Genomic DNA, 27,963 nt, shown 5'->3' on the forward strand with positions numbered 1-27,963 from the left:
TATGCTTTTTCAGACTAACACATTTTATTAAAATTTATTTAAGAATCACTTTTGTCCTCTGAAGTTTAGTAGGCTAAAAAGGAAAATATGCAAAGCTGCAGAGGAATTCACATACACATTAATGGAGGAATAAATGATACACGTTACACAAATTCAGAATATTTGCATTATTTAGAAAGGCTGAAGAATTTATTTCTTTGCACAGAATGATTGTGGTACAAAATGTAGACATTTTAATTTGAAAGCAGTTTGCAAATCACTTTACAACCTTCGCCATGCCAGCTGGTACTGGCTGCCACCATCTTCATTTGTCACAGGTTAACAACAATACACACAGCTTTGACCGATTTCATTATGCCAACTACATTATTAGGTTACATAAGAATAAACAAAATGTTACATATTACAAATAAAGGCAATATGCCCCGTTTAACCTCTCCAAAATTGGAGTACCAAATGAAGATTTTCCTAATGCAGGCAAGTGTAAAAATCATACACCAAAACAAGTGGGGGCGGGGAGATGTTAGACAATTTTAATCTCTAAAGAAATTATTCTTGGCAGGGCCAGAGAAGGAATAAATAATAAGACAGATTAAAATAGAAACATTTCATTCTTAAATGTAATCCCCTATCTGCCAACTACCTGAAGAATACAGGAATAATAGCACCCTGGCAATTCCTACTGGGGAGGGGTAACAGGACTTAAGGTCTTGTTAGAACTGAGATGAAGGGCTAGCAGGACCAAGAAAAATCCACCTGGTTAGAGCTTATTTAATTCTTATAAATCCACTGTAAAGATGGACATCTCGAACATCAAATAAAATACCACAGCTTTCCAAATGGGGAAAAACTTACTTTTATCAGCATCTGCAGAAAATATCAAACAGCTTTACATTTTTTTAAAAAGCACAATTTTAAAAAAATAGCACAGTCAAACAGTGTAGCAGCCTGAACCTCCTGACAGGACATGATGATTAAAAAGTAGAAATACATTTACCAAAGACAACCTTTCTGTAAAAAGGAGCACCTTGTCAGTTTGATCAGAACTGGCTTGATGGCTTACAGAAACAATGATCAAATTATTTCCAATTTCTAGGATAGTTTAAAACTGTCCATTTTTTTTTAAAAGAACAATAAAAATTGTTCACTTTATATGAGAACAGATGCTAAAAGGGCAGCTGAACCTGAGAGAATGAGGGATGAAAAGAGGATGGCAAGAACCGAAAAGCAAATGCTGAAGGGTAAGAAGGAAAAGGACAGAAATATGACAGCTGCCTTCTCATTTCTGAGAGTGGTGACACAAAAGGATTAGAAAGCTGTTTTCAACATCATGGTCAACTTTCAGCAGCAGTGTCAACATATATTTTCCCTGTTAGTCTGTTGTAATATTTTTTTTTCAAAATTGAACAATACTAAATTTATCCTTACATTTTATAACCAATAAACTCTAGCAATAACTTTAGTAAACCTAGTTAAAAGCAGATAAAGTGACTCAAAGCAGTCAGAAACTTTTTTTTAAACATAACCCGAAATCAACATTGTCCTAATAGTCAGATAACTTTGACTACAGCCATGATTATATCTTAGCTATTTAGGATAAATGGTTGTGGCTCTACCTTACATAATTTGCCCTGGATCTGACACATTACCTTGGTTGACATAATTTGCCTTAACCACGGCCTACTGAGTAAACCAAAATTAGTGGAATCATATATAATACCAAACCATAAATTACAATTTACAAGTAACAATGGTTAAGTGTTCATGCTAAGTCACAAACAAAAACATGACATTAATATATTAAGTGGAGATACAGAGGTATCTCCAGAGATACAGTGATTTACAACATGTTTGTCAGAGGATATTGTGCAATCTGTTTATGGTCTACTAGGCTTTTGTTTTTATTTATTTATGTATTTATTTATTTTAAAGGAACATTTTAGAAGGATCAAAGTGGGGCTGAGAAGCATATCTTGTGGTTTAGTATTCTTCAGTGCTCTTCCTTTTTTCCTGTAAATACCTGACTTTAGGTTAGGTGCAAAATAAAATGTGAAAGAATGATTCTGTTTTATAGGTTCCAAAATCCAGCTTTTCTTAGTATAGATAATAACATCCAAAAGGATGAAACAAATTATGGGAAACCACTGTGTTAAATCACACCAGCAGAGCCCTAGTTCCTGACTGTGTTTCAGAAATTCTGCTGCAAGGTAACAAAACATGAGAGAGATTCCATCTCCTTAAGACAGCCCACTTGAGCCACTTTAAACCTTGGGAGACTCAGAAGTTCTACCCACAAGGAACAAACAAACCAAAAATAAACTCCTTTTTGTTCCATAGGCAGCATATTGTCCACTGGTCTGCCTTATGTATTTTAAGATAATTTTTGCCTTAAAAAAGTAAAACTTTAGTAAAACTTAATTGGAAATCTAACTTATCCCAGGTGAATTTGCAAGTGGCTGCTTACCAGTATCCAGTAAAAGCCACTGTGGCACAGAAACATAGCTAGTTGGCAGCAAACACTAAAGAGAAGAATTGGACAGTAACAGTAATCTTGAAGAAGAAATAGCCTGGATTTGATTAATCCTATTTTGTTGACTAATCCATAATTGTCTAGCAATTATCCTGTAACAATAGCAGAATCTTCTGTACTACTTTCCCGGTGCAGGCCTACCCTCTGAATAGACTCTGCATATTTTTGCCTTCCCAGTCCAATAATGGTGGTGATCTCATCTGCTATGTCTTGGCGGCCACTATCCTGCATGGCCTTAATCAGCTTGTCTATGCAGTCAGGCTTCTTTTCATTTTGCTGAGCCCAGGAGAAGAGCATATCTAGAATTTGAGTATGGAGATCTTCCCTAGGAGGAAAAAACAGTTTTCTCAACAGAGAAAAATAGGTTTGTATCACGCATATGAAAGTCTTCTTTGCTTTAAGTAGCAATAGCACATCTTTTAATGTACTATCTAGTTACATAAAAAGGATTTATTTATTTGTTTGTTTGTTTAATGTACATGCTGCCCATCTCACTATCAAGACTCTCTGAACAGCATAAAATGGTCACATGTAAAAAAGCGGTAAACACTACCTCATTATTTTCAGCAGCAACCCAGTTTAATGTCATCTGAATAGGAAAAACATCCTTATGAGGGCAAAGCTAGTAGAGTAACCTAAACATATGCTGAATCCAGCAGCATCCTAGGGATAAAGAAGCCATAATAATTGGGCTCATGCAGGGCATGTAAACCCCGCAGGTTGTACATGCATGAAATATTAACCTGCAAGGATTGGTTAACAACTGCATGCATGTCTCCCATGTTAACCATGTAAGTAAAAATGCTGATCAGCCATACTGTAAAAGTGTCCTGATCCCGCTGAGGAATGATGGACTGGAAAAACTAGTCTGTGAGGTGGGATAACCTGCTGAGCATCTTGTAGACTCAAGATGTAGTCAATGATTTTTTTGAGGGAAGATGACAGAAGTCCTTACAGAGGTTCACCTGCTCATTAAGAGGCCAAGACTAGGTCCAACAAAACTAGAGCCCGGGGAGAGCGAAAAAAGGGTCCATCACAGGCCAAAAGCAGAGGGGAGGGAGGGGGCTGCATGCAAATGTGTGCAGGGGGGGTCATGCACGCATGCACATGGGGGCCACGCACATAGCATTATGGGTGTGGGCATGTCCGTGCATGACCCCCTGCCTGTGCTCCCCCCGCTTTTGGCACGCGATCCAAAAAAGGTTAGCCATCACTGCTCTAAGTCATATTTCTTGAATTAATTTCATTTTTTTTCATTTCTCACCTGTTGTTATACTGTATCCGTTCCAACTGCTGATAGGATAATCCCAGGTTTAATCCAATGATTCTCCATTCAGCTCCCATGCGTCCAGCAATGCCAAGGAGATTGGACTGAGTCAAATAGCCAGTTTCAGCATTCCCCAAATTCAAAGGAGGAAGAGAGAAGCTATCTGGAGTTGTGGACTGCTTGTTTACCCGAGTTTTCAGTTTCTAGTAGAACAGAAAATAATGTATTACCTTGTTATCATATATTAACATATTATCATGTTATTCATGACATGTTACAAAACATGACTGTGACTGTCTACCTTAGATCTTCAATCAGAGAGCACTGTGTCTTTGGATAATTGATTCTCATGTTGAACTGACCTTAGCATGAAGTTTCTTGTGTATTCAACTAAGTTTCAACTACCCTCATCATTTCAATTCAATTGATTTAGCTCTATAGTGATGGATATTGCACTGTTATGGACATTTATTCAGATTTAATTTCAGGTAAATGTATAAAATATTGAAATCCAACCATATGCAATGTACAATGATGGTATTGTCTTCCATTCAGCATTGAGTCATGGGAAAAAACCCATAATTGGTTTGATGTGTTCTGGAATTTTGTTCAATTACTACAGATTTAAAGAAAGACATTTTCCCACTTGGAAAAGACTCCAAGCTCTGTTGGACTTCAACATCTATCACCTTGATCACTGATTTTGGATAACATTTATCCAATCTTGTTTTTGCTTCTGATTTTAAAATTGGGAACAATAACAACTTTTGCTATTAGTAATTTAGCTTTTGTGCCCAATACAGTCTGTTCCTTGTTCAGAGGTACATCTTTAAAGTGTAAAGGAAGAAGGTTTCTACCCACTAATGTTAACCATTTCTTCAAAAAGAAAATGAGAAACAATACATATGTTTGGCTAAAACACAGCTCTCTTGTCTACCTTAGATGAATTACATAAAAATTAAAATTAAACTATTCATAAAAGTAGAGCTTATATTAAAAGAAGTGCCATAAAGATATAAGTTGGTTCACCATGAGTTTTGGGAAACTTATGTGAACTTATGCATACAAAGTGATTTAGATATCATCTTGTTAAGGTCTTATCAGCCTCAGTCAGAAAGAGAATTGAGTAATGATGGGTTATAAATTCTCCTGGTCAGAAGTTATCTGAAATCTGTTGAAGGGTCAATCATCATTCAAGGTCAAAAATATACTTAAAGTTTTGCTTATCAGTTAATGGTTAATAAAGGTTGGTTTATTTTGAGTTACGGAAAGCATTAAAATGTGAACTGGATGTATGATACAAGTATAGTATGGTAAGAAAGAAACAGTGAATTTTAAATTAGGAACGGGCAATAAAAGGTTAGGCATTAATAAATGCATTAATTTTGAATATTTATCTAAATGAAAGATAGGTATCTTCTTGCTTAAGTCTAATCTCTAAGGAATTTTATGACGAATGAAATGGCCTGGAATATGAATTTATGCTATAGTATAATTATGCAATTACACAACATAGTTGCTATCAAAATAAGTGTGTTCCTGTTTATAAATTAGAAAGTATCCTTACCATAAGAAGTGCATACTTGTGAGCGGAAACATCTTAATATTTGAAAGTTAGAAAGTTCTCCTTTATAAAAACAAGCTATTTTAGAGAAATTCTATGAAACCACTGTTATGTAGTGAAAACCCACCTTATAGTATTATAAATTGTCAGTTAAAGAGACCAATGGATTAAAACATGTTTCTCTTACTGAACTGAATGAACCCAACAAAAACTTTGGGAAGTGTTTATTGACAGTATATTAATTGTCTATAGATAATTAATTGGCAGTCAAATGTTTGTTTTTTTAATAATGGAATTTTTTTCTAAGCAAACATAGCTAACTTAAATAGTTTTTCAAAACCCTACACCCTATCCTCAAGTCTTTAGCCAGGTGGCATTCAAATGTTTCAAGATCCAACCAACCAGCTTTAATATACAAATTATTCTTAATAGTCTTCCTACGTATTTTATTTTCAGTTATGAAAAATATTTTATATGATTTCATACAACTGATAACACAAACAACACCAAATGTAAGTATAAGTCAGTACAAAATAGCAAACCCCTTTAAACAATGCCTTTAAAGTTCAGCAAGAAAATATGAGATTATAGTTTTAAAAGTTCTAATATGGTTTTAAGGTTATTTTATTATTTAATTCTTGACTGGGAGCCATCCAGAGTCTGGTATAGGATGGGTAGCTGTATAAATGTTTTAAATAAAATAAATACATAAACAACTATTAAAACAATTGACTAACAATTCCATATTCTCTCTTGATACTCTGTCCACTAACATTATCATCATGATATAAGGGATATTTCATGTGAAGTATTAAAAAGGATAATGCATAAGACAATCTATGGGGTGACTGCCTTACATAAACAAAAGTGTCTATGGAAGACACCTTCCAACTGGCAAGGCCAGGGGAAAAAATAATAGCAGTCCTAGTGCTGCGTGTGTCAATTCTTCTTTGTGAATAACACTTACAGGTAGCTTGATTGGCAAGGTAGCTAGCCAATGAGAATCAGGCCCCTTCCTCCTCCTTGAAATCTCTTCAGGAATGCTCTCAGGAACTTCTCCTCGATAAAAGGAAACCTTCAAAAAGAGATCAGCCTTAAAGAAGTTTGAAAGACTCACAACTGGCTGAGATGTTGGTGTTCTCTCATTTGGGAAGTTACTTACTTGTGCATTTATTTATAGAGGTTCTAGAATGAGATAAATGCATAGCAAATAATCTGTTCCTGGCATATTATTGTGTGCCTATTATCAAACCAATCTGTTGAGGATTATCACTATGTTTTGATTACCTGGGATTTCCTGTGCTCATTCTTCCCACCACCACCCCAGCATTTCTTTTATACCTTTAAATCAGGATTGAAATCTTTCTTGTGCTTTCTTGAACCACTTTCCAAAGTGGTTTGCCCTTACCTCCTTCCCAGGATTGAGAGAGAGTGACTGGCCCAAAGTTGTCACAAAGCTTGCTTTGTGCCTAAAACCATGGAACTCAAGGTCTCTCAGTTGGTAGCCTGGTGCCTTAATCATTACACCAAACTGGTTCTCTTCTTTTGCTCTTACAAACTGTGAATTTGTAAATTCTAGTACTTATGTATGTAAATGCATACTTTGCAATTAAATTCGTATCAATTTCCTTATTTAGAAAAAAGTTAAATACATATATATGAGGTATGACAAGGTTCATAAATCAGCCATGATGTGCTTATTGTGCTTGACTGAATGAGTAATAATCAGTTGTGTTCATGCCAACACTAAGTCACAAGCAAGCTATGTTATGATCACTGCAGTGTGCAAAGCCAGTTATGGTTTGCAAGGTAACTCAAAAGGGCTTGCTTAGCAAACAAACCCCATCAATTTTGCATGCACTTAAGTTCTGAGTTTTTACAGCTATTTAATATTAGAGACAATGGTATTATACATGGGAAAATAATAATATAGTGAGAACTAGAAGAAAGCATCCGGGCAGTAGAACTTTTGACATAAACCCTGCACAGTTGGAATAGGCCCCTTTAAAAAGATACTTTAATTTAAAAAAAAAACTGAGGTAAAGTGGCTTTGGGTTCAATTGTGAACAACAGCCACCCATGAAGCATATAAAAATAATTGGAAGGTAATATTTATTACAATTCAGTACAATCAAAATTATATGTTCATCTTTCGAATTATGGAATCAGACAATACAAAGTTATGCCACTGGGTTCAAGACAATGAGGAAAAATAATTGATATGCTAGTATTAATTAATTGGGGTACAAACTCTTAGAGCAAGTTTTACTGTGGAGAAGAGGAGAAGCATATGTACCTGCCCTTTCACATCCTTAGTGTTTCTGTCCACTTCAGAGGTAATATAGACTTCCTTCACATTTTTCAAATGAGAGAAAAAACTGAATGAAATCCTTCCATCAATACAGTCTGGGCGGTCTGAAATAAGTTTGAGAAAATAATTCAATTTGCTTATATCATAAATAATTTCATACTTATAAAATAGCTGCCTGCAACTAGAAGTTTTCTAAACTGGGTGGAACACAACTTCTGAAATTCTCAGCTACCACAGCATCAGGTTTGGGAAGGCTGTTAGGAAGACTAAACTTCTTTGACGTGTTTTTGTCCCACAAGAAACAGAATTTTGGAACTAAGTCATCCTAATTTTCTTTTTTCTCATCCACAGTCTCAAAGTAAATTGCAAATTTTGCCACACATTGGCAAACCATATGGTTTGCACATAAAGTATCCCACATTTATTACTCAAATTGTAACTTGAAAGGTAAAGGTAAAGGTTCCCCTTGCACATATGTGCTAGTCGTTCCTGACTCTAGGGGCAGTGCTCATCTCTGTTTCAAAGCTGAAGAGCCAGCACTGTCTGAAGATGTCTCCGTGGTCATGTGGCCAGCGTGATTAAACACCAAAGGCACATGGAGTGCTGTTACCTTTCCACCAAAGTGGTCCCTATTTTTCTACTTGCATTTTTACATGCTTTCAAACTGCTAGGTTGGCAGAAGCTGGGACAAGTAATGTGAGCTCATTCTATTACGCAGCGCTAGGGATTTGAACTGCCAAACTACCAATCGTTTGATCAACAATGAGCGACTGTATCCCCTTTGAAAGGTTAAGGAGGCAAAAGGTGCCACTTTCAGTTAAAGGCCTTTTAACATTATCATTCTAGGCCTTCCATTCTAGGACAATGCCCTTGAAATTTTTAAGCACCTGAGATTGCATATATAACATTTGTCTGCAACAGTTTAAAGCAATTGAACCTTTTCCTGGAAAATTCAGAAAAGGAATATCCTCCTTATCCATAAATTAGGAAATAGCCCCAGGGTGGCAGTGGGGGACAGAGGGAAGTGATTTCTATAGTCAGAGGCAGGACAACTCATATTTATTGTTTCTCAGATATAGGCCTCCACTATGATACCATGTAATGTGGGATTAAGATGCATCCAGGTTCTACCTGTGCAACTGATTCTCTCTTTTGGAAGTACTCTTAAGATGAGTGTGGTGGCGCAGTGGTTAAAGTGCAGTATTTCAGGCTAACTCTGCCCACAAGTAGGAGTTCAATCCTGACCAGGTCAAGGCTGATTCAGCCTTCCATCCTCCCTCCCCAGTAAAATAAGGACCTAGATTGAGGGGGTCCTCAGTGCTCTTTGAGCTTGCTTGTTTTCTTGAAGACGTTTCATTACCCTAACTATGTAACATCATTAGTGCTAGTAAGGAGTCTGTTTGCCCTGAGTTTATATTCTGGTGTCTTACCTGTCTGTGAGGGCGGATTCTTTAGTTGGGCTATTTACTAATGACTCTTTGGCATTATTTCATTTCAACCCTGAGCTACAAATATTCTCCTTTATTAGGACCTAGATTGTTGGGGACAATATGCTGACACTGTAAACTGCCCAGAGAGTGCTGCAAAGCATTATTGGGTGGTGTATAAGTCTAAGTGCTATTGCTACTGTTATGAGCTGATTTGGAATTTCACAACTAAACTTGAGTTATAGAGGCATACATATGTAAATGTAGACAAGCTGTTTGACATTTCACCTGCATCAATGCTGATACCCTGTTCAAAAGCTGCAAAGAACTGCTCCCCTTCAAACATCTCCACAATGTCAGATGGCTCAGGGCCTCGATATCGGTCATGGAGCTTTTTCAAAACAGGATCCACCTAAAAGACCATCAGAAAGGAATAAAGAAATGAACGTATTTTTAAAATCCTCATTTCTTTATCCTTGTATCACTTCAGTGGTAAGATTCAGGCTTCCAAGGAAATGAGCTCCCAGAGGGTTAATAAAATGCAATACATGTGATAGGAGCTCTCTATGTATCTCTAATCATAGACTCTAACATAACGAATAACAATTCCACAAAAGGCTGAAAAATATGCTAGTGTCAGCGCAATGGAAACGGTCTAAAGAACAGCAAAAATGTATATATGCTCATAGAAAATTGAAACATTATACCTAAACTCACTTATCCAAGTGGTGCAGCATCCAATAATAGTCTGATCAAATAATTAAGATTTCATCAGACAAGTTTCCTCTTCTCCCTCTGTGTTTGCTAATCTTACCTCCCCTAAAATTTATTGAAACCTTCACATTGTTCCCTAGAACTGACATATTTTGGAATTGTGATCTTTCATTTGAACTCCAAAAGATCTGCTTATACATTTATCATCATCATCAGAGGGAGAAAAACGGCCCAATGGGCCGTTCCCAAACTTCCGGTTTACAGCCGGTGCATGCATGCGTGCTGGAGCTGACAGGGCGACACCTTGCATGCCTTCCATGTGCCAACTGTGACATGCATGCCATAGGTTTGCCATCACAGTCCTATACCATTTCAGACAAATGGACATCAAATCTCTTCTTAAAAGCCTCCAGTGATGGAGCATCCACAACTTCTGAAAGACAGCTGGTCTACTGGCTGACTGTACTCACTGTAAGGAGATTTCGCTTTAGTTCTAGGTTGCTTCTCTCCTTGGTTAGTTTCCATCTGTTGGTTTTTGTCTTGCTTTTTGGTGCTTTGGGGAAAAAGTTGAAACATCTCCCCCCCCCCCCTCTTTTTTGTGGCAGGCCTCAAATATTGGAACACTGCTATCATGTCATTCCTAGTCTTTCTTTTCTCTAGACTAGGCATGCCCAATTCCTGGAACTGTTCTTCATATATTTTAGCCTCCAGTCCCCCAATATCTTAATTGTTCTTTTCTGCACTCTTTCCAGAGTCTTAACATCTTTTTTATATTGTGATGGCCAAAGCGGATGCAGTATTCTAAGCGCAGTTTATATACAACATACACTCACAAATGAATTTTGTTTGTTTTGATTCTACATTTGTATACGTTTGGCTCCAGACACACACTTACAGGCCAAGTGCATCTTTAAATGGGAAAAAAAACCTTTCCTATTTATTCCAACTATATTCCTCTTTTTAGAATTCTGGCTACTAAGAACAACTTTGTGTTTGCAGAATACATGCTGTATTTTCTATTAAATGGGCATACGTGTACATTGGTATGGGTGATGGGTGCAGGGATGTACTCTTACGTACATACGAATACTCACCTTGTGCTTTGGGAGGCACTGGAGCAAGACTTGCTCTGGATCTTTCTTTCTCTGCAGTGCTATGAAGCTCACCCGGTACATGCGCAATCTTTTATAGACTTCTTTAGCAAAGCCACCAATGTAGGTCTTTGTGGTGCACCATAACCAATACCTGGAGGGAAAGGGAGATTTGTAAAATGATTTGAATTGATTCAGGTTTACTCTGATAAAGTCAACCACTGGGAAATTTGAGTGCATGAGGGCTACATAATTGCTTCATTAATGGGGAAAAAACCCGCTAGTAGTCTGATTCTTATAATGAAATAAAATATTTATTAGATTTTATTATTATTTTTACTTTATAAATAACTCATGGTAGGGAACAAACATAATACTCTTTCCTTTTCCTCTTTTTCTCCACAACAACTCTAAGAGCAGTTGGGTTGAGTGAGAATGACCAGCTCAAAGTCACACAGCTGTCTTTTGTGTCTCCACAAAGCTTCCAACCATACTGCTGGCAATCATAGCTGGTGCTGCTCCAGTGAACAAGAAGAGGACAGGAGTTCTGGAGTCTGTGTGAGCATTCAGTAGCAGGCTCAAGAGACTTTGACTATGGGGAGAGAAGAGAAATCCTCTTGAGCCACATGGATGCACATTGGGTGACTCCCTCCATCAGAGCTAAGCAAGCCAAAGAAAGCCAGCTGCTCTGAAGAAGCTATGTGAAGCCGTGCTCCCCAGGCTGGCTGACTCAGAAAAATGTGGTCCAGGAGGAGGAACAAATATACAGCAGGTATTCTAGCCTACATCTTTAAAATGTGCATTACACGTACACCAAAACTCATGTGCCATTACATGCATAAAGTAACAAAAATAAAGTCTAAATTTCCGATCTGAAAAATCTTTGTATTAGATTGAGGACTGGTCTCTCCTTAGAATCTGCAGATAATGAGACTATGCATAAGGAAGGCTCTCTGGATTGCTTGGTGTCCACCATGTCATGACTTTTCAAGCATCCTAAAGAAGTAAAGCAATCTCAGCAAAATGTGGGAACAGCTCGTTTCCCATCACTTAGCAGAATAACAGAATTGGAATGGACCTTGGAGGTCTTCTACTCCAACCCCCTGCTCACGTAGGAGACTCTAGTTTATAGCATGTCTGACAGATGGCTGTCCAAGTTGTTTTGCAAAACAACTGTGTAAGCAGAGCTTCAGCTCTAATGGTCAAGGAAAATGCTCCAAATGCATATCAATTCTGTTGTAAATATGATGGAAAGGCCAGCTGAGAACATTTGCTGAAAGAAATAGAAAGAAAATAGAAAGAAAGCTGCTGGCCCAAATGAGCCCTAGCCACAGAGTCCACAACCACTTAAGTGCTACTGAGAATAAGATTACGACTCCTGGCCCACTAACCAAGAGAAGTGTGTTACTTCAAATAAGGCATAGAGGTGGGTAAACTCCAGTATCACTTGATCAGTGATGTCACTCCAGTTCTGAGCATCCCAGTCACTGTGCAACAAATGTACTCTGGAACGATCCAAGGTTAGACCTGAGGGGGGAAAATGAAAAGATGTTGGCCATAAACTTAAAGGTTGAACTCTTTTCAGTTTATAACTGCATCAGAGGGGATGGAGGTTGGCTGATGTCATAGATGGGACAGATAACATTTGGAAAGGACTATGATAGTTTGACCAAATGTAAACAATGAATGTTCTGCAGGATAGAGCTAAACTGCCCTAAACTTTTGCAATGCCCTATCCATAACAACTTAACCTAATTTCCTCCACAGAAGATAAATCGTCTCAAAATTGTATTTAACTGTACCAAGGGATTGAACTGCTCTTGAAATTCAGAGAGCTGCATATTTTAAAGAAATATTCCCATCCCATGAAAACTTCCCCCCCCCCCCAAAAAAAAAAACCTGGCAAACTAACCTGTGACACCAGGAGGCAGTGGAAGCTGAATTTTAACAGGCTGAAGAAAGTCCACAGTGGAACTTTGAGAGAGGCAGAGGAGAGGGCTGGCAACTGTTTCAGAATCACCGGTGATCTCTCTTAGGTCCTTTGCTAATACAGGAAGCACCTGAAAGTTAAAAAAAATTATAATCGGACCCATTCAAGACCGCATGGGCTTCCCATACATGAAAAATCTCTCAGGGCCTCCTCCCACAGCCAAAAGTTGATCTTGAAGATCAAGAGACTTGCTGGAGAGGAATCTGACAGAATTTAAGGCAAAGGTCCCCAACCCCTAGTCCATGGACTGATAGTGGTCCGCAACTTGCCAGAAACCGGGCCACGTAAACAAGTGAAGCCCCATCTGAGGGATGCAGGCAGCACACGAAACTACGCCCCCTTCAGTCCAAGGAAAAACCTCTTTCCACGGAACCCGTCCCTGGTTGGGGGCCATTGATTTAAGGAATGCCCTTGGAAAATAAATAAATAGGAAGTATCTTGGATTCTGGCCACAGGTTCAGGCCCCAATTTGTTCCTTGTGAGGGCTCCTTTCTAGTTGTTAGTTCTCAAATCTGGCTCAGAGAAGTAAAGGAAGAGACAGCTCAGCAATTCCTTGATTTTACTGTAAATCCTAATCTTCAGACAAGAAAATCTTCTCACCCAAAAAAGGGTGTCTTATTCCATTTTTTTCTGAATGGGAAAAAGTGGTAGCCTTTGGGTTTGATTTTTTTAAAAAAAATATGGAATTAAAATTAAGCATGACCAGCACCTTTCATTTTTGACAGACTATTCAGAAACTGAAACACTGTTCAGTTCACTCAGAGACTCATTTGAAAGAAGCAACAGCAAATACTGCTCCACCAAAATTCAAACCTTGCAAGGGAGGGACCCAAACTGTTGTTCTAAAGCATGCAAATAGTATGCTTTATTCTGAATGTGACACACACACAAAACAAGCATACATTTAAGTAAGCTAATCTTTTGTCTTAGAGATGAATGTCAAGAAGAAACAACATGTGGCAGGCAACAGAGCTGAATGGAGAAGGTGAATTAATTAAAGACTGAAACAATGGCATGCACTGGACAAGCTTTACAGGCACTTATTGTAAATCTGAACTTCATTTCTCTTCTGCGTATGCAGATCTAAAAACTAGAACCCTTTAAAAAACTGAATGCCGCTTTTCTCATGCAGCAAGTAACATATACTGCTCTCCATAAAGATATTAATAGGGAAAACTATATGCAGAATTGCAGAGCGTGATCAGGCTCTGATTATTTGCGTTCTCCCCATCATTCCTGGCTGAAATTGAACAATAGCAATAGCAGTTAGACTTATATACCGCTTCATAGGGCTTTCAGCCCTCTCTAAACGGTTTACAGAGTCAGCATATTGCCCCCACAGTCTGGGTCCTCATTTCACCCACCTCGGAAGGATGGAAGGATGGGTCAACCTTGAGCCGGTGAGATTTGAACCGCTGAACTGCAGATAACAGTCAGCTGAAGTGGCCTGCAGTACTGCACCCTAACCACTGCGCCACCTCGGCACTGAGCAACATCCCTAAGGAAATTTTACAAACTAGCAACGTGGGTTAATTAAGAAAAATTTTTGAGGGCTGGCTATCCAAGTCAAACATGAGATTAAACAATTATTTCAGGACTTGTCTTTTAACTGTATGGCTTTAAATTCACATGACCCAAATTGTGTAACCTGAGCCAGGTGATTTTCAATCTTGTAACGCAGGAATTTTTTTATTGGAAGGCTGGATTACTGGGAGTCAATGTTTATCTGTATTTGTTTGGGTGGGTGGATGGCTTCTTCCTTACCTGTAGCTTCACTGTCCTCATCTCCTCGGTCACACCAGGAGGAAAGGTCACTTTAATATTGGGATCAACAGTTGAAAACAGCAAGCCCCCTTCCTGGCAGACTTTGCATTCATTCTCCACAAGACGTGAGACAACCAAAAACCAGGAGAAGTGAGAGACGCTGCAGCAAGCCGAATGCTTCTGTCCAAGAATGTGGAAGAATGAAGAGAACCTTCAGGACATACGGAAGTACTTTAAAGATACAGACACCAACTCACTACCACAGTAGATCATAACTCAGGGCTTAATAGTGAAGTCGGACTAGCCCCCAGCTTGCTGTTTTAGGACAGCTATTAAAATCTGGCTTTTAAAGAAGACTTTGGAAGGACACCTAGAATACCCTGAGTTGTGTCTGATATTGTTCTCAGTAGCCTCAGTTTCTTTGTTAGTTATTATGTCATTATCTTGTTTTTGTATTTTATCCTTTTTACTGTAAGAGGAAATGTAAGATGCTCAGTGACATATACCGTATTTTTCAGAGTATAAGATGCACCGGAATATAAGACGCACCAAGATTTTGAAGAGGCAAATTAAAAAAAAAGTTTTTGAACTCTGCATATCTCCCCCAAATGGGCTGTTTTTCATGAAAACGGGCCCATTTTTTGTCAAAAAAAGAGACAGGCATAGCCTTTAGGAGGCTTATAGAATGCTCCTGGGGATTGCAAGGGGGGGGGGCAAAAACGAGCAAAAAACTGTTCCTTTTTTCACTTTTGCCCTCCCCAGCCCCCAGGAGCACCCTGGAAGCCTCCTAAAGGCCATTTTTGCAAAGGGGGCGGGGTTTCAGGAGACCAAAAATGCTGTATTCAGTGTATTAAGATGCACCCAGATTTTCACCCTCTTTTTTGAGGGAAAAAGGTGCATCTTATCTTATACTCCGAAAAATACGGTAAGTCCTAGTTGGTAAGTAGAGGGACAAAGAGATTATGCTTGATTTCCTCAATTTTGTGCTCTCAGGACGGACTGAATTACTTATTTATCAGATTTATATAATAAAAGACAAGACATCTGCCTCTCATCACATGAGGGGTTCACATTCCTTCAAAGAGTTTATATCTGAACTGGTCCATTGAAATATTGATGCATTGAATGTTTCTTTAAATGTCAACCAAAGAGCTTGTAATTTCTAATCCAGTTTTTCAACCTCACCAATTTTAAGAAGTATGGACTTCAACTCCCAGAATGCAATTCCCAGGGCATAAGACAGCCTGCAGACTAGAATGCCGCAGCCAAGGGAGTCAGGAATCCCTAATTCTTGGAGTTAAAGTCCACACTTCTTAAAGTTGCTGAGGTTGAGAAACACTATTCTAAACCATAAGACAGTGATGGCGAACCTTTTTTGGCTCACGTACCAAAAGTGGGGAGAGCGCAGGGGGGTTGTATGCAGGCGTGCCACACCCATAATGCAATGCATGGCGCCCCAGTGTGCATGCACGCATGACCCCCCATTTTTTGCATGCTTTTTTCTTCCTCCTCAGGCTCCAGAGGCTTTATAGGAGCCTGGGGAGGTTGAAAACAGCTTCCTCCGCCCCCTGGAGGCCCTCTGGAGGCTTCAGGAGCTTCCCTGAAGCCTCCAGAGTGCAAAAAACCGGCCCTACAGGCAGACTTCTGGTTTGCTCGTAGGGCTGGTTTTAGTCGTCCGGAGCCTTACCCCTGAAGGCTCCAGAGGACGAAAAGTGACCCTACAAGTTTGTCCATAGGGCCGTTTTTAATCCTCTGGAGCCTTCAGGGACCTTCAGGAGGCTTCCCTGAAGGCTCCGGCGGGCTTAAACCAGCCCTACGAGCACACTGGAAGTCTGTTCCCGAACTTTCAATTTGCCCATGGAGCTGTTTTTTTGCACTCTGGAGACTTCAGGGAAGCTCCTGAAGCCTCCAGAGGGCCCCTGGGGAGGGCGGGAGAGGCTGTTTTCTCTCTCCCCAGGCTCTTCTAAAGCCTCTGGAGCCTGGGGAGGGTGAAAATGGCCTAAAAAAAAGGCTAAAGTCAGCCAGCCAGCATGCACAAATGGCTCCCTGTGCCACCTGTGGAATGCGTGCCATAGGTTTGCCATCCCGGGTATAAGAGATTGTTCATAACAGACAGAGTTTACATGTCAAGTTCCCTCAAGAACTCAAATGAGGGCCCCACATTTGACACAAGGAAGAAATGACAAGGGAAGAAATGGGTATTACAACCATCCTCAACATACCTTGCCTTTGGATTTCACTCTAGTTTTCAAATCACTCCACTTCTGCCCATCAAAGGTTCGAATTATGAGCTCACGGTCATTCAGGCTCTGAGGAGAAGCATAGGGCATCCAGATCCGCACCTCCTAGTGTGCCAAAATAGAAGAGAGGGTGTCCATAAGTTCATCCCACAGAGACAACCTTAGTCAAGCTCTGCAATATATGGAGCAAGATAAAAGACTCACTCCAGGGAGCAGAAAAGGGAGACTAATGACGCAATATAGGAAATGGAATGTGATCTCATGGAAGATAGCATGCTATAGAATCAAAAGTGCAGTTGTCCATACATAAATGCTATAGATTCTCACTGACATGCTTCAGAAGGATTTATACCTCACACTAAATGAAAAAGGAATGAATATTCTTTTCCATCCATAACGTGGCCTAGTTCAGCATGCTGCCTGCAAACAGCAACATCCACAAATTCTTAAAATGATAGCATGTGTTCAATGATATTATCACACAAAGGCTGTCATTAGATATGACATGCTAATTATGGCATGGAAAAAACATGTAAGTTATCATCTGGCCCTCTGCTCCCTCACATGGATACCCATATAACAAAGGAAGACGGGCAGCACTATCTCCTCACTGTATATCACAGCCTGGCATGGAATGCCACTGCCAAGGTTTAGGGAATTAGCAAAGCAACAGAGATATTTGACAGAGTGATAGTTCATTCTAGACCATTTGCTAGATGTTCTAAGGATATGATAGCATCTTGTAACTTATAGTAATTTTTGGAATTCCCAGTAATTTCATAATATTTTGTTTGCAAATAGTCATCCATGTGCTTAATCGTTCCATATATACCCAAAAGAAAGATGGTCACATGCAGGGTTAAAATAAATACATTTTAGTGGATTTTCTAAAATGGGAGAAGCCAAGTTTCAACTCTGTCCTAAACAATTCTCTCTGAATTAGGAAATAATTTCTTCTATTACTACAATTTGCCCTTGTATAACTGATGAAGAATTACTGGGATACATGAACAAGGCCTGCACTTGCTCAACAACATTTCCCCCTTAATTTCCTAAATTCCAGGTCTCTAATCTGGATTAGTGTCCGAGTGGTGGGAATTGGGGGGGGGGGGGGTAGCCATATTATTGTAAATTCAAAATTCAGCCTAAACCTTTAGTAAGAACCCAACAAATAATCCAACTCATTAGCCTATTTAACAAGCAACTTATCCACCACCATGCAATGCAACAGCCTAATGGAAATAAAGGATGTACAGGTACTTCAGAACTCTTATCTACTTGTCTATCCAAGAAAAAGCTATCAAAAGGATTGAGCTTGAAAATGACTAAATCCAGCCAGGGGTCCTGGAGAAGAAAAATCATTCTAGGAGAAGAAGATGGGCAATAGCTCAAAATGCTGCTGATTGTTCCAAGCGGAGCTTAGACATGCAAACTGTTCTCCGCCTCCTAGTGCACACATACAAACTCCATCAGAGGGAACAGCAGAATCAAACTCAGAGAAGGCAAACATTACTTAACCACATAGAAGAAAATAACAGTTGTAAAGAGTTTGGAAAGAATTCCAGAAGCCATGCTCTGGATATTTTCTCCTTCTGGTTCATATTTGTTTGCAAATTGTACATCTGCAGACTAACATGAACAAGAGAATTTGCAAAGTTCCAGCTTAATATCTTTTAAACTTACCTGCTGGAAATGAATCCCATGGGGCTGCAGTTCCAGGACTTCACTTAGCAGGATGTCATGGTGCTTCAGCTTCACCCAATGAGGGTCAGGGAAGCATTTCCGGAAGTGAATAGTTACTAGAGTAGTTGTAGCACCCAGTGGGAAACGGAGTTGAATGCCGCAAGCCAAGAAGACGCGGCAGCCTTCAGGAGTCACAGTAAAGCTTTGGAAATGTAAAAAGAATCAAAATGTCTTTATCATCTCTATTCTTGCTGAGATGGAAGAATTGAAATAAAAAAATAATTATAAATTGGATCACAACTCCCATAAATCACAACAATGCTTCACAGTTGACTGTGGATCATAGGGTGTTGGAGTCCAACCTGTTTGTCTTTGTTTCATCTGGAATTTAGGATATTTTTTAAGGCTATGGGCTAAACATGGGTGGACCACTTTTTGGTTACCATAGTTTTGAGGGAGGTAAGCTCTGCGGAATGAGAGGAGCTGGGCTTGTGGAGAGGTTATTTTAACTGTGACTATGTCTCTAAAATCTGACTTTTTATTCAATACATCATTATCCTGAGAAGACATATTCTTGGTCAGCATTGTTTATTTATTTGAAACCTGCCAAAGCCCCATTCAATTTCCTCATCAAGTATTCTATATTATTTTGGGATCCTGTAAAACTATAACCAGATCATCAGCAAAGGCACACAATTTATAAGTTTCTTTCTTAATGTTTATACCCCTTATTTTATCATTTTATTTAATACTTCTATTCAGGACTTCCAAAACCAAGATAAACAACAGAGGAGACAAGGGAAATCCTTGTGTTGTATACTTTTGAATTTCACATGAATTGGTTAAGTTTATAACAATTTTTTTCATTCTGGGACCTATAGATCGCTTTAATTTCTTGGATAAAGTTCACTCCAAAGTCCAGCACCTTAAACATAAAGGCCCAATTTAAATTGTCAATTGACAGCTTTTGACAAAATGTGACTACAGTATGTCTCTATTAAGACTTATCTTACATATTCCCCATTCTTTTGAGGTGGGAAATTGTGTTGCCTGTTCCTACAATCATGATCAAAAAATGTACCAAGATTGCTGAAGAGTCCTAGTTATCATTTCTTTCTCCCCATATCTTCAGGAAATACACTTAGCTTTCTGGACAGCTAACAACAATAAAGAAAACTACACTCACTCATACATCCACACAATCTTTCTCTATGCCCCATGTGTAAGCTGAGATGACAAAATAAGATGATATACTCTTCCTTCCCACATGAATGCAAATTCTAAGTGTGAGGAGACTCTGCCAGGCAGCTAATATCATGGCAGTTGCCCATAGATGCCACTTTGTAATCTATGCCTAGATTCACTGCACAAGCTCAACCATTAATAGTTGCAATACAACTCTTTAGTCTTCAAAAACATTTTGAATGAGCTCTGGCTCATTTGAATGAGCTGAGATTTTAAACACTGAGAAAATCATATTTGAATGAATGAGAGAGACTGGTTTAAGAAAAACCTTGGGTGCAATACAGATGCTATCGGGGTATCTTTGGAAGGAAATGATATCACAAAACACATGAATGTCATAGCTTAAATAACAAGACTGTAATCTGTATTTATTATATTATTATGGCTTGTATGGATGCCTACTCATGCTAAATCAGTGGGGAGTTAGGAAGACACCTGACCAAGATATCAGCTAAACACCACATGAAATACCTGTTTTCATCAGCTTTAAGATACACACTCTGCAATTCTTCTCGACTAGAGTCATCTGCAAGAAAACAAAAGGACTTCCTTTAGTCTGTGGTCGAGAATAATAATAATATAATCCAGGAAAACCTGTCCATGTCCTAACCTCTTTTTACTGTTGTGGAAAAACATAAGGAGAGAGCTTGATGTGAGCCACTTTGAGTTCCCAGAAGAAAAGTAGAAAAGAAAGGAATAAAGAAATGACAATAAGTATGTTATCACCTGATGCCTATGATGTGCCTTTTTTTTAATTTTATAAGCATAGCTGTCTCTGAGACATGAAAGAGAGTCATATGAAAAAGGACCTTTTCTATAGTAGTTATCCAACTGAACATATCCTCAACTAACCTATTGTAAAACTCTTCTGACGTATTACAAAGGACTTGCTATTATTTCCTAGACATTTCAAAAAACTTTAATCTTTTAATTTGAAAAATTTGAAGTGTTTCATGTATTGTGGAATTATTTAGCCCTGTGGAATTTTTTTTGTAGCCTTTCAGCCATAGGGTGTTAATTTTCAGTTTGCATTGGAATTGTTTTCCATTTCTTAAAATTGTTTTTCACTTTCTTGTTTATTATTTTTTTCTGTTTAAAATAATTATGGATTATAGTTAGTTTTATTTTAAGGGCTGTATATCTTCCAAACAGTTATTTTGACTTGGACGCTGAAAACAAATGGAGAATACCAACAAAAAACTCAGGTGATTTTTTTCCCCAATTATGCTTTCCTAGTATATATTTTGTATCAAGAATGACCATGTGTTCAGTTTTGGAACTGCATTTAACAATAACAAAAACAACAAAAGAGAGCACCCTATTCTGTGCCAGGCAAAATAGTTGATCAGATGGCATCTCCCCAGGATGAGACAAGAGTGCCAGAGAACAGCTGTTCAGTAGGCAAATCAAGCAGAAAAAAGCAATTACCTGACTGCAGAGGCACCTCCAATTCTCCTAGAGGATTGCCCCTTAGATGCACAAAAGGAAAACTCTCAATCTCCGGAGGGATGCTTCGAAGCCTATTATTCTGCAGATCAAGTCTCGACAAGTGAGGTAGGCAGGCAAGGGAGGCAGGAACAGTTGTCAAAAGATTGCTGTGAAGATGCAGCTGCTGCAGAGACTGTAAATTGGCTGCGGGTCACAACGCAGATTAAACATTGAAAGAAAACCTAGCCATGGTAAAATCAAATAAATACATACACTCACATACCTCTCTTAACCTCTACAAATTACAAATCCCTTTAGAAAACACCAGGGGTCTTATGCCAATCCATCCCAATCTAGTTGTTATAGATACAAAACAACCAACTAACCACTGCGTACTTGATTTCATAGACTTACATTCACACTGCCACACCAATTATAAAGAACTATTTTTTGGGGGGGGGGTGTCCTTGGTGCTCTCTGAGCTTGCTTGTTTTCTTGCAGACATTTCGCTACCCAAACTAGATAACTTTACCAGCACTGACATCAGTTAATTTGGGTAATGAAACATCTGCAAGAAAACAAGCCCAGAGAGCACCAGGATCCCTCATTTCAGCCGAGCTACAAATATTCTCCTTTAATGGTATAAAGAATTATGCATGTAGACCAAAATGGATATATACCCCTACAAGGAACATCTAATTAATAAGGGCACAAAGGAAATCGGGTTTAGCCTGTTATATATTCAGGATTATAGTTGGTTGCAAAGATGCCATTAATGGATTATTATTATTTTAATCCCAGTTTACAACCTACAAGGTGAAGCTTCTCGGCCTCCACAGTCAGTGTTTTTTGATAACCTGGGGCACTTTTTACTCCCAGGAAGTGGAATAAAGAATCCATTTCTTTAATTTGTGAACAGCTTACCAAGAGAACTTGGTATTCCTGTTAATTCATTTTCAGAGAGATCAAGTTCAGTACAGCTGTGCAAGTTCCCAATCTCTTCGGGGAGTGATTCCAGTGCATTTTCGGAGAGGTTCAATGTCTGCAATGCTGCCAACCCCCCGATGCTCTGCGGCAAACCTTTGAGCTGGTTCTTCATGGCAGAGAAAAAAGTCAGCTTGGCAAGCTGGCCAAAGTCCTCAGGCAGCCTCTGCAAATTGTTGTGGTTGACGGAGAGAAAACTGAGGCTGGCCAGCTTAGTAATGCAGGGAGGTAAAATGGTGAAGCTGTTGAAGCTGAGATCTAGATGAGCAAGGCATTGTAGCTGCCCAAACTCTTGTGGCAAGGATACTAGCAATCCTTTCTGATATGCACCAATGTCATCTCTGGAATGTCCACCTGAAAGCAAGCAAAAGTCAAAACAAAGAAGAGGTTTGCACCACAGCAACTTCATATAGACATGGTATTTCCTTGAAATAATTTGCAATATAGAATGAAACTTTAAGGAACGCACAGAATTTTGAAGCATACAACAATATGATACAATTAGTGAGTGAATGTTCGGTGAGGTTCTCCTGCTTCTTTCAGGGTATAGTGGTAATAAAAAGACCAAGACAGAGATGGTTAAATTCTCCTTGAAAACCAGAAAGGGCACACTCAACCATTGTTGGGGCCTCTTGGTCCATTAACTCTTGAATAGCTCTCTAATGATACAATTTACTAAACTGCAAATTACTGAAGCTTCCAAATAAAAAGAGGAAGCTATTTGGTTTATATTCAGCATTAATTCACTATTAATATGTATACCGTGTTTCCCCAAAAATAAGATCGGGTCTTATTTTCTTTTGAACCTTGAAATAAGCACTTGGCCTTATGTTCAGGGAGGTCTTATTGTTTTTGTGGTGATGGAGGCAGCGAGCGTGGTCACCTCATGGCTGCTGCTGTGTTGCAATATTTTCGGGGAGGGCTTATTTTAGCACATATGCTCAAAAGCCCGATTGGGCTTATTATCTGGGGAGGTCTTATTTTCAGGGAAACAAAGTATTAATAACACACTATATTTCTAAGGGGTTGTTTTTAGCTATTTACATAACAGGCAAAAGTATTAGGACATTCATACATATGACTGAGTTGTATGACACTGACTTTAATAGGATATCACATATGCAGATTTAATTTGTACATAATCTGTGCAGAAATAACAGTATAGCTCTCTGAATATACATTCAGGATTAAGATCTAATGATTGCCACAACTTTACTTTAGGGAAAATAGGATAAAGATTCCAGACTTAGTTAAATATTGAAATCTCCTCTGCACAAATGAATGGGGAGGGGAATTAAGTAAGATACATTGTGTTTAAAGAACAGCATCAAACATCATCTACTATGCTTTTATAAACATAAATACCCCTCCCTGCTAAGCAACATTATTGAAAATATTGGTGGTTTTATGCAATGAAAGCTGTAAAAAGACAAAAAATGAGAAAAAAATATGTCTTCCATAACAGTATAGAAATTTTACACAACTGTTAAAATGAGTTGAATATGCTGCATGATTGTGAAATCAAGATTCATAAAAACTTTGGGAGGACAGAAATCAGGGGAATCAGCTCCATTGATTTCGTATTTTTGCATGCTCTCGTTGTGAAAGCATCTGTATTTGACAGAAATGTTATCACAAACTGCAACCTTCTATCACAGAACCTCCATTATTGCAGTGGTAATCCATGCCAGCCAAAAAAAAATTAGCAGAAAATTGGGTGTATGTGTGTTTCCCATTGAAGAATGCTAAGGCTGCAAGCTTTCCCATCATTATTTGCAAGTAAGCCACTTTTAAGGAGTGTAAACAACATCTAAGTAAAGGCAGACGCTTCCTGCCACATAATTATGAAGGAAACTGGTCCAAGACCATTCCTAGAAGCTACAAGAAAATGAACCAAACTGTCAGGACAGAAGAAGAAATTATGGAAGAGCACATTAGAAGCAGGCAGCTGAACAAAGGGGGCAGATAAACGTGCAGTTACCTTTGAGCACAAGAGATTTCAAGCCCCTCAAAGCAGGAAGGCTGCTCAGGGTAGAAGTGATAAGGTCCTCGTTGCAGTTCAGCCTCAAGAACTCCACCTGTTCTACTTCTTCTCTCCTGCTCTCCAGCAGCTTGAGGAACAAGCGGCAGCTCTCAGGATAGACATCCAGGTTTAATCGGTTGCCAGCCAAATAGGAAATAGAAAATGCCTCAGCCTCCAAAGTGCCCTCCCCTGGAGGGTACCCAGGCTCTGGCAGTCCTGCCATCTTCTGGTTTTATATCACCACGGGTTATGCATGTTCTGACTTGCCAATGGTACTACAAATCATTAAAGATGGAAGAATGAGGCAGCCTCTGGGGAAAAAAGACGGGAAGAACATGAAAACAGTTTAGGAAATTATAGAATTGCACAATTAGTCTGGTGAAGAAAGCCACAGAGATTGCACCTGAGCAAGATGTCACTGACAAGAGCTGTCTTCCAGGACTCATTTATTCAAGCACACATTTTTCAAGTGATAATTGCTTTTAACACTAAAATAAGGAATTTCTTGTGGGCAAGAAATTATTGGATATTTCAAGCTTCCAGTGCTTTAAGTAATGTCTGCCTAATAGTCACACAGCCAAATCTTGTATAAATAATCTTCTTGAACAGCTGAGGAACTGATAGGGCAATTAGCTATAAGAAATACTTTTTAAAAAGATAAGGTGTAGTTTTTCTCTTACTAACAAGATTTCTATCCCAACTATGACGCATGTGTCCGCACTGCTGTCTTTTATCACATTTCTCTTTTATGTTAGAGCAAAGAATAATCTTGTCACCAAATGGTGCCAGGATGAATTTAGCAAATTAATACAATTACATATTGCACACTATATTGCATACTATAGAGCTGTGATAGCGAACTATGGCACACATGCCCGTTCCTCTTCCGGGTTTCTGGTGCGCATGCGTGTGCAATGATCAGATGGCCTTCGTGCTTGTGGCACTGCCGGAAACTGAAAGATCTGGTCTTCCATTTTCCGGCGTGAGCATATGCACTGGCCAGCTGATCATCGCACCTGCATGCACGCTTGTAACCAGAAGACTAGCTGGCTGCCGTGCATGCTGGAAACCGGAAGTTCATTTTTACGCGTGTGCATATGTGCTGGGCAGCTTCTCTTCCGGGTTGCGGCCCAGATGAGCACTTGTGGTCCCTTTTCAGCACTCATTGCCAAAAAGGTTCACCATCATTGCTATAGAGCCAGTTTGGTCTAGTGCAGTGGGTCTCAACCTTCCTAATGCCGTGACCCTTTAATACAGTTCCTCATGTTGTGATGACCCCCAACCATAAAATTATTTTATGTTTTCCATATTTTTTCAATGGTCTTAGGAGACCCCTGTGAAAGGGTCTCGACTCACAGATTGAGACCACTGGTTTAGTGGTTAAAGCACTAAGCTAGAAAACAGGAGACTATAGGTTCCATACTGTCTTAGCCATGTAAATCGGTTGGGTGACTTTGGGCCAGTCATTACCTCTTAGGCCATGATGTCAAGCTTAGGCAATAAGCTGGTTGGTGAATTCGTGTTGTAACCAATGGATCAATGCTAGGTTGATCCTTTATAAAATGGAACCTGAACTTGTGTGAAAATGCTATGAATGAAAAAAAAAAGGCATATACAGATAGCCCTTGACTTTTGATCACAAGTGGGACCCAAATTTCCTTTGCTAAGCAAAGTGGTTGTAAAATAAGTTGTAACCAATTTTATCTTTTTTGCCACAATCGTGAAGCGAATCACTGTAGTTAAGCGAATAATGTGGTTGTTATGTGAATCCAACTTCCTCATTGGTTGCTTGTTGGAAGCTGACTGGGAAGGTTGGAAGGTCCACTTAGCTTTGGACGCTGCAACTGTTGTATGGACATGCTGGTTGCCAAACACTGGGAATTTTGATCACATTACCACGGGGCTGCTGCCATGTCAATAAATGTTTGGACAGATCAGGTTATGCCGTTGTAATTTTCAACAGTTGCTAAATGAATTATTGTAAGTCAAGGATTACCTGTAGTATAATGTATATTTACTGAACAACAAGTCTTAGTTTCTTGTGATGTGTCTCAAGTTTGCACATCACTAAAGCCCCAATTCCTTTTGTATATGATTTATTATTCCCTTTGCCAAGCATTAGTTTCTTCTTCCATTAAACAGTTTTGGAAAATGTTAAGAAAAAAAGCCCCAAAGCCTCAGTTATTTATGGACTGCAAATTAGTATGTTTAATCTAAAACAGCCAGTTTAGTGTACCAGCACAGTTTTAGTCCTATTTTAACCACAAAGAGAGCTGGGTAATCTTGGGCCAGTCACTCTTTCTCAGCTCTAGGAAGCAGGCAATGGTAAGGCATTTCTGAAAAATCTTGTCAAGAAAGCCCCAGGGACTTCTCCAGGCACTTGCCAGGAGTTAAAACTTCATTGAAGAAACAACAAAATCCAAGACCCCTTTGACAAGTTCTTGCTTATTCATTACATAAATATGCTTCCTGCTTTTTATTTTGACATCCTTTCTCAACCTGGTGCCCTCAGACTCACTGGGAATACCAGGAACAGGCCAGAATCAGGAAGTTGGGAATTCAGGGAAGCATAATCTACAATCAGAGCCAAAGATGAAAGAAGACAAGGCAGCTTTCCCTTAGTGAGATCCTCCGAAGAGGTTAATAGAAGGGATGAAAGGCAACGCCGAGGGCAGAAGAAGCAAAGACGGCAGGGAGGCAGCCTGGTTACTTTCTCCGTGTCTTTAGAAGGCTTCCGACTCTCAGATTCAATTATTAGTCAGATTCAATCATTTAGTGTTATCCGCATACATCTCTGAAATACGTTTTTGCTCTTGTAAAATGCAGCTTTGGGGGAAAAAAAACATAACCGCAAGAGCTGCTAGCGTGAGCATTTCCAGCCGTTGCTTCTGGAGTGGGCTCCGGTTTTGAGAAGAGAAGTGCTGGCAGGTATGGTGCCTTCCATAAATTCATGTTTTTGTTTTTGATTTGTTTTACCTTAAGGCGAAGCAACTAGATTTTTATTAATTTATTTTGTCATAACGTTCTAAGAAAGGGGTGGGGGGAGAGAAACCTTGCAACTTTGGAAGAAGTTTGCAGGAAGCAGGCGGAAAAGTTGCCCGGAAAAAGAAGTATGGTGAAAAAGGCGTCCAGTTCCGTATAGAAAAGAGGCTTTAACAGAAATTTCCATTCGGATTAGCAGTCCCTCCGATTGAACAATGCCGTTCAATTCTCAGTGGCAAAAAAAAAAAAAATCATCTTACCCAGCAAGGTCATTTTGTTGTTCTTTTGAAGCCATTTCGTCCCGCTGTTGCTTAAAAAGAAGCCCCGCTACTTTTTGTGGAGGAAAATATGCGTGCTCACGGTGCGGAACCGCGGCGGTCTATCGTCTGACGTTTGCACATCGCCGCGGACAGAAGCCTCATTTTTTCTCAAGACTCGGGAGCTTTTTTGTTAAAGGAAGAGCTGCCCCGTTCTTTCCCTGCATTCACAAGTCTTCTCACCCTGGCAAACTAAGGGTTACTGCGTTTTAACGCACAGTGGAAGGAAGCAGTTAATTTGCATGCCAAGGATTAAGTGAATTCTACAATCATCTGCTTTTTTGCCAACAAAACTTAGCTGGTGTGAGAATTGATACCTTTGCTTTTCCAGGCTACGCAATGGCGAGTTAATTATGATGCGATGTGTGTGTCAGAGAGGATTTCAGATGTATTGTTATTAAAA

General features: G+C 39.2%; 1 protein-coding gene across 2 annotated transcripts; it reads right to left on the reverse strand.

The window, feature by feature from the left end:
- Positions 1-162: 162 nt before the first annotated feature.
- Positions 163-27,955, reverse strand: PIDD1 (p53-induced death domain protein 1). 2 transcript variants are annotated; one of them, XM_087716284.1, is made up of 16 exons: positions 27,504-27,954; positions 24,220-24,572; positions 22,179-22,592; positions 21,255-21,458; positions 20,298-20,352; positions 18,582-18,783; positions 16,881-17,003; positions 14,659-14,838; positions 12,817-12,964; positions 12,296-12,431; positions 10,908-11,058; positions 9,388-9,511; positions 7,658-7,776; positions 6,329-6,436; positions 3,795-4,000; positions 163-2,855 (listed from the first exon to the last, which is right to left on the reverse strand). In XM_087716284.1, the coding sequence occupies exons 2-16, from the start codon at positions 24,482-24,484 to the stop codon at positions 2,618-2,620; spliced, it is 2,673 nt and encodes an 890-aa protein (XP_087572410.1). In that variant the 5' UTR covers positions 24,485-24,572; positions 27,504-27,954; the 3' UTR covers positions 163-2,617. The 2 variants fall into 2 exon arrangements, with proteins under 2 accessions (XP_087572410.1, XP_087572412.1); XM_087716286.1 differs by lacking the exon at positions 6,329-6,436 and having other exon boundaries at positions 27,504-27,955.
- Positions 27,956-27,963: the final 8 nt, after the last annotated feature.

This window comes from Thamnophis sirtalis, unplaced genomic scaffold (assembly GCF_051295495.1).
Source record: "Thamnophis sirtalis isolate CommonGarterSnake01/CBP01778 unplaced genomic scaffold, rThaSir2_p1.2 scaffold_1, whole genome shotgun sequence".
NCBI classification, from domain to species: domain Eukaryota; kingdom Metazoa; phylum Chordata; class Lepidosauria; order Squamata; family Natricidae; genus Thamnophis; species Thamnophis sirtalis.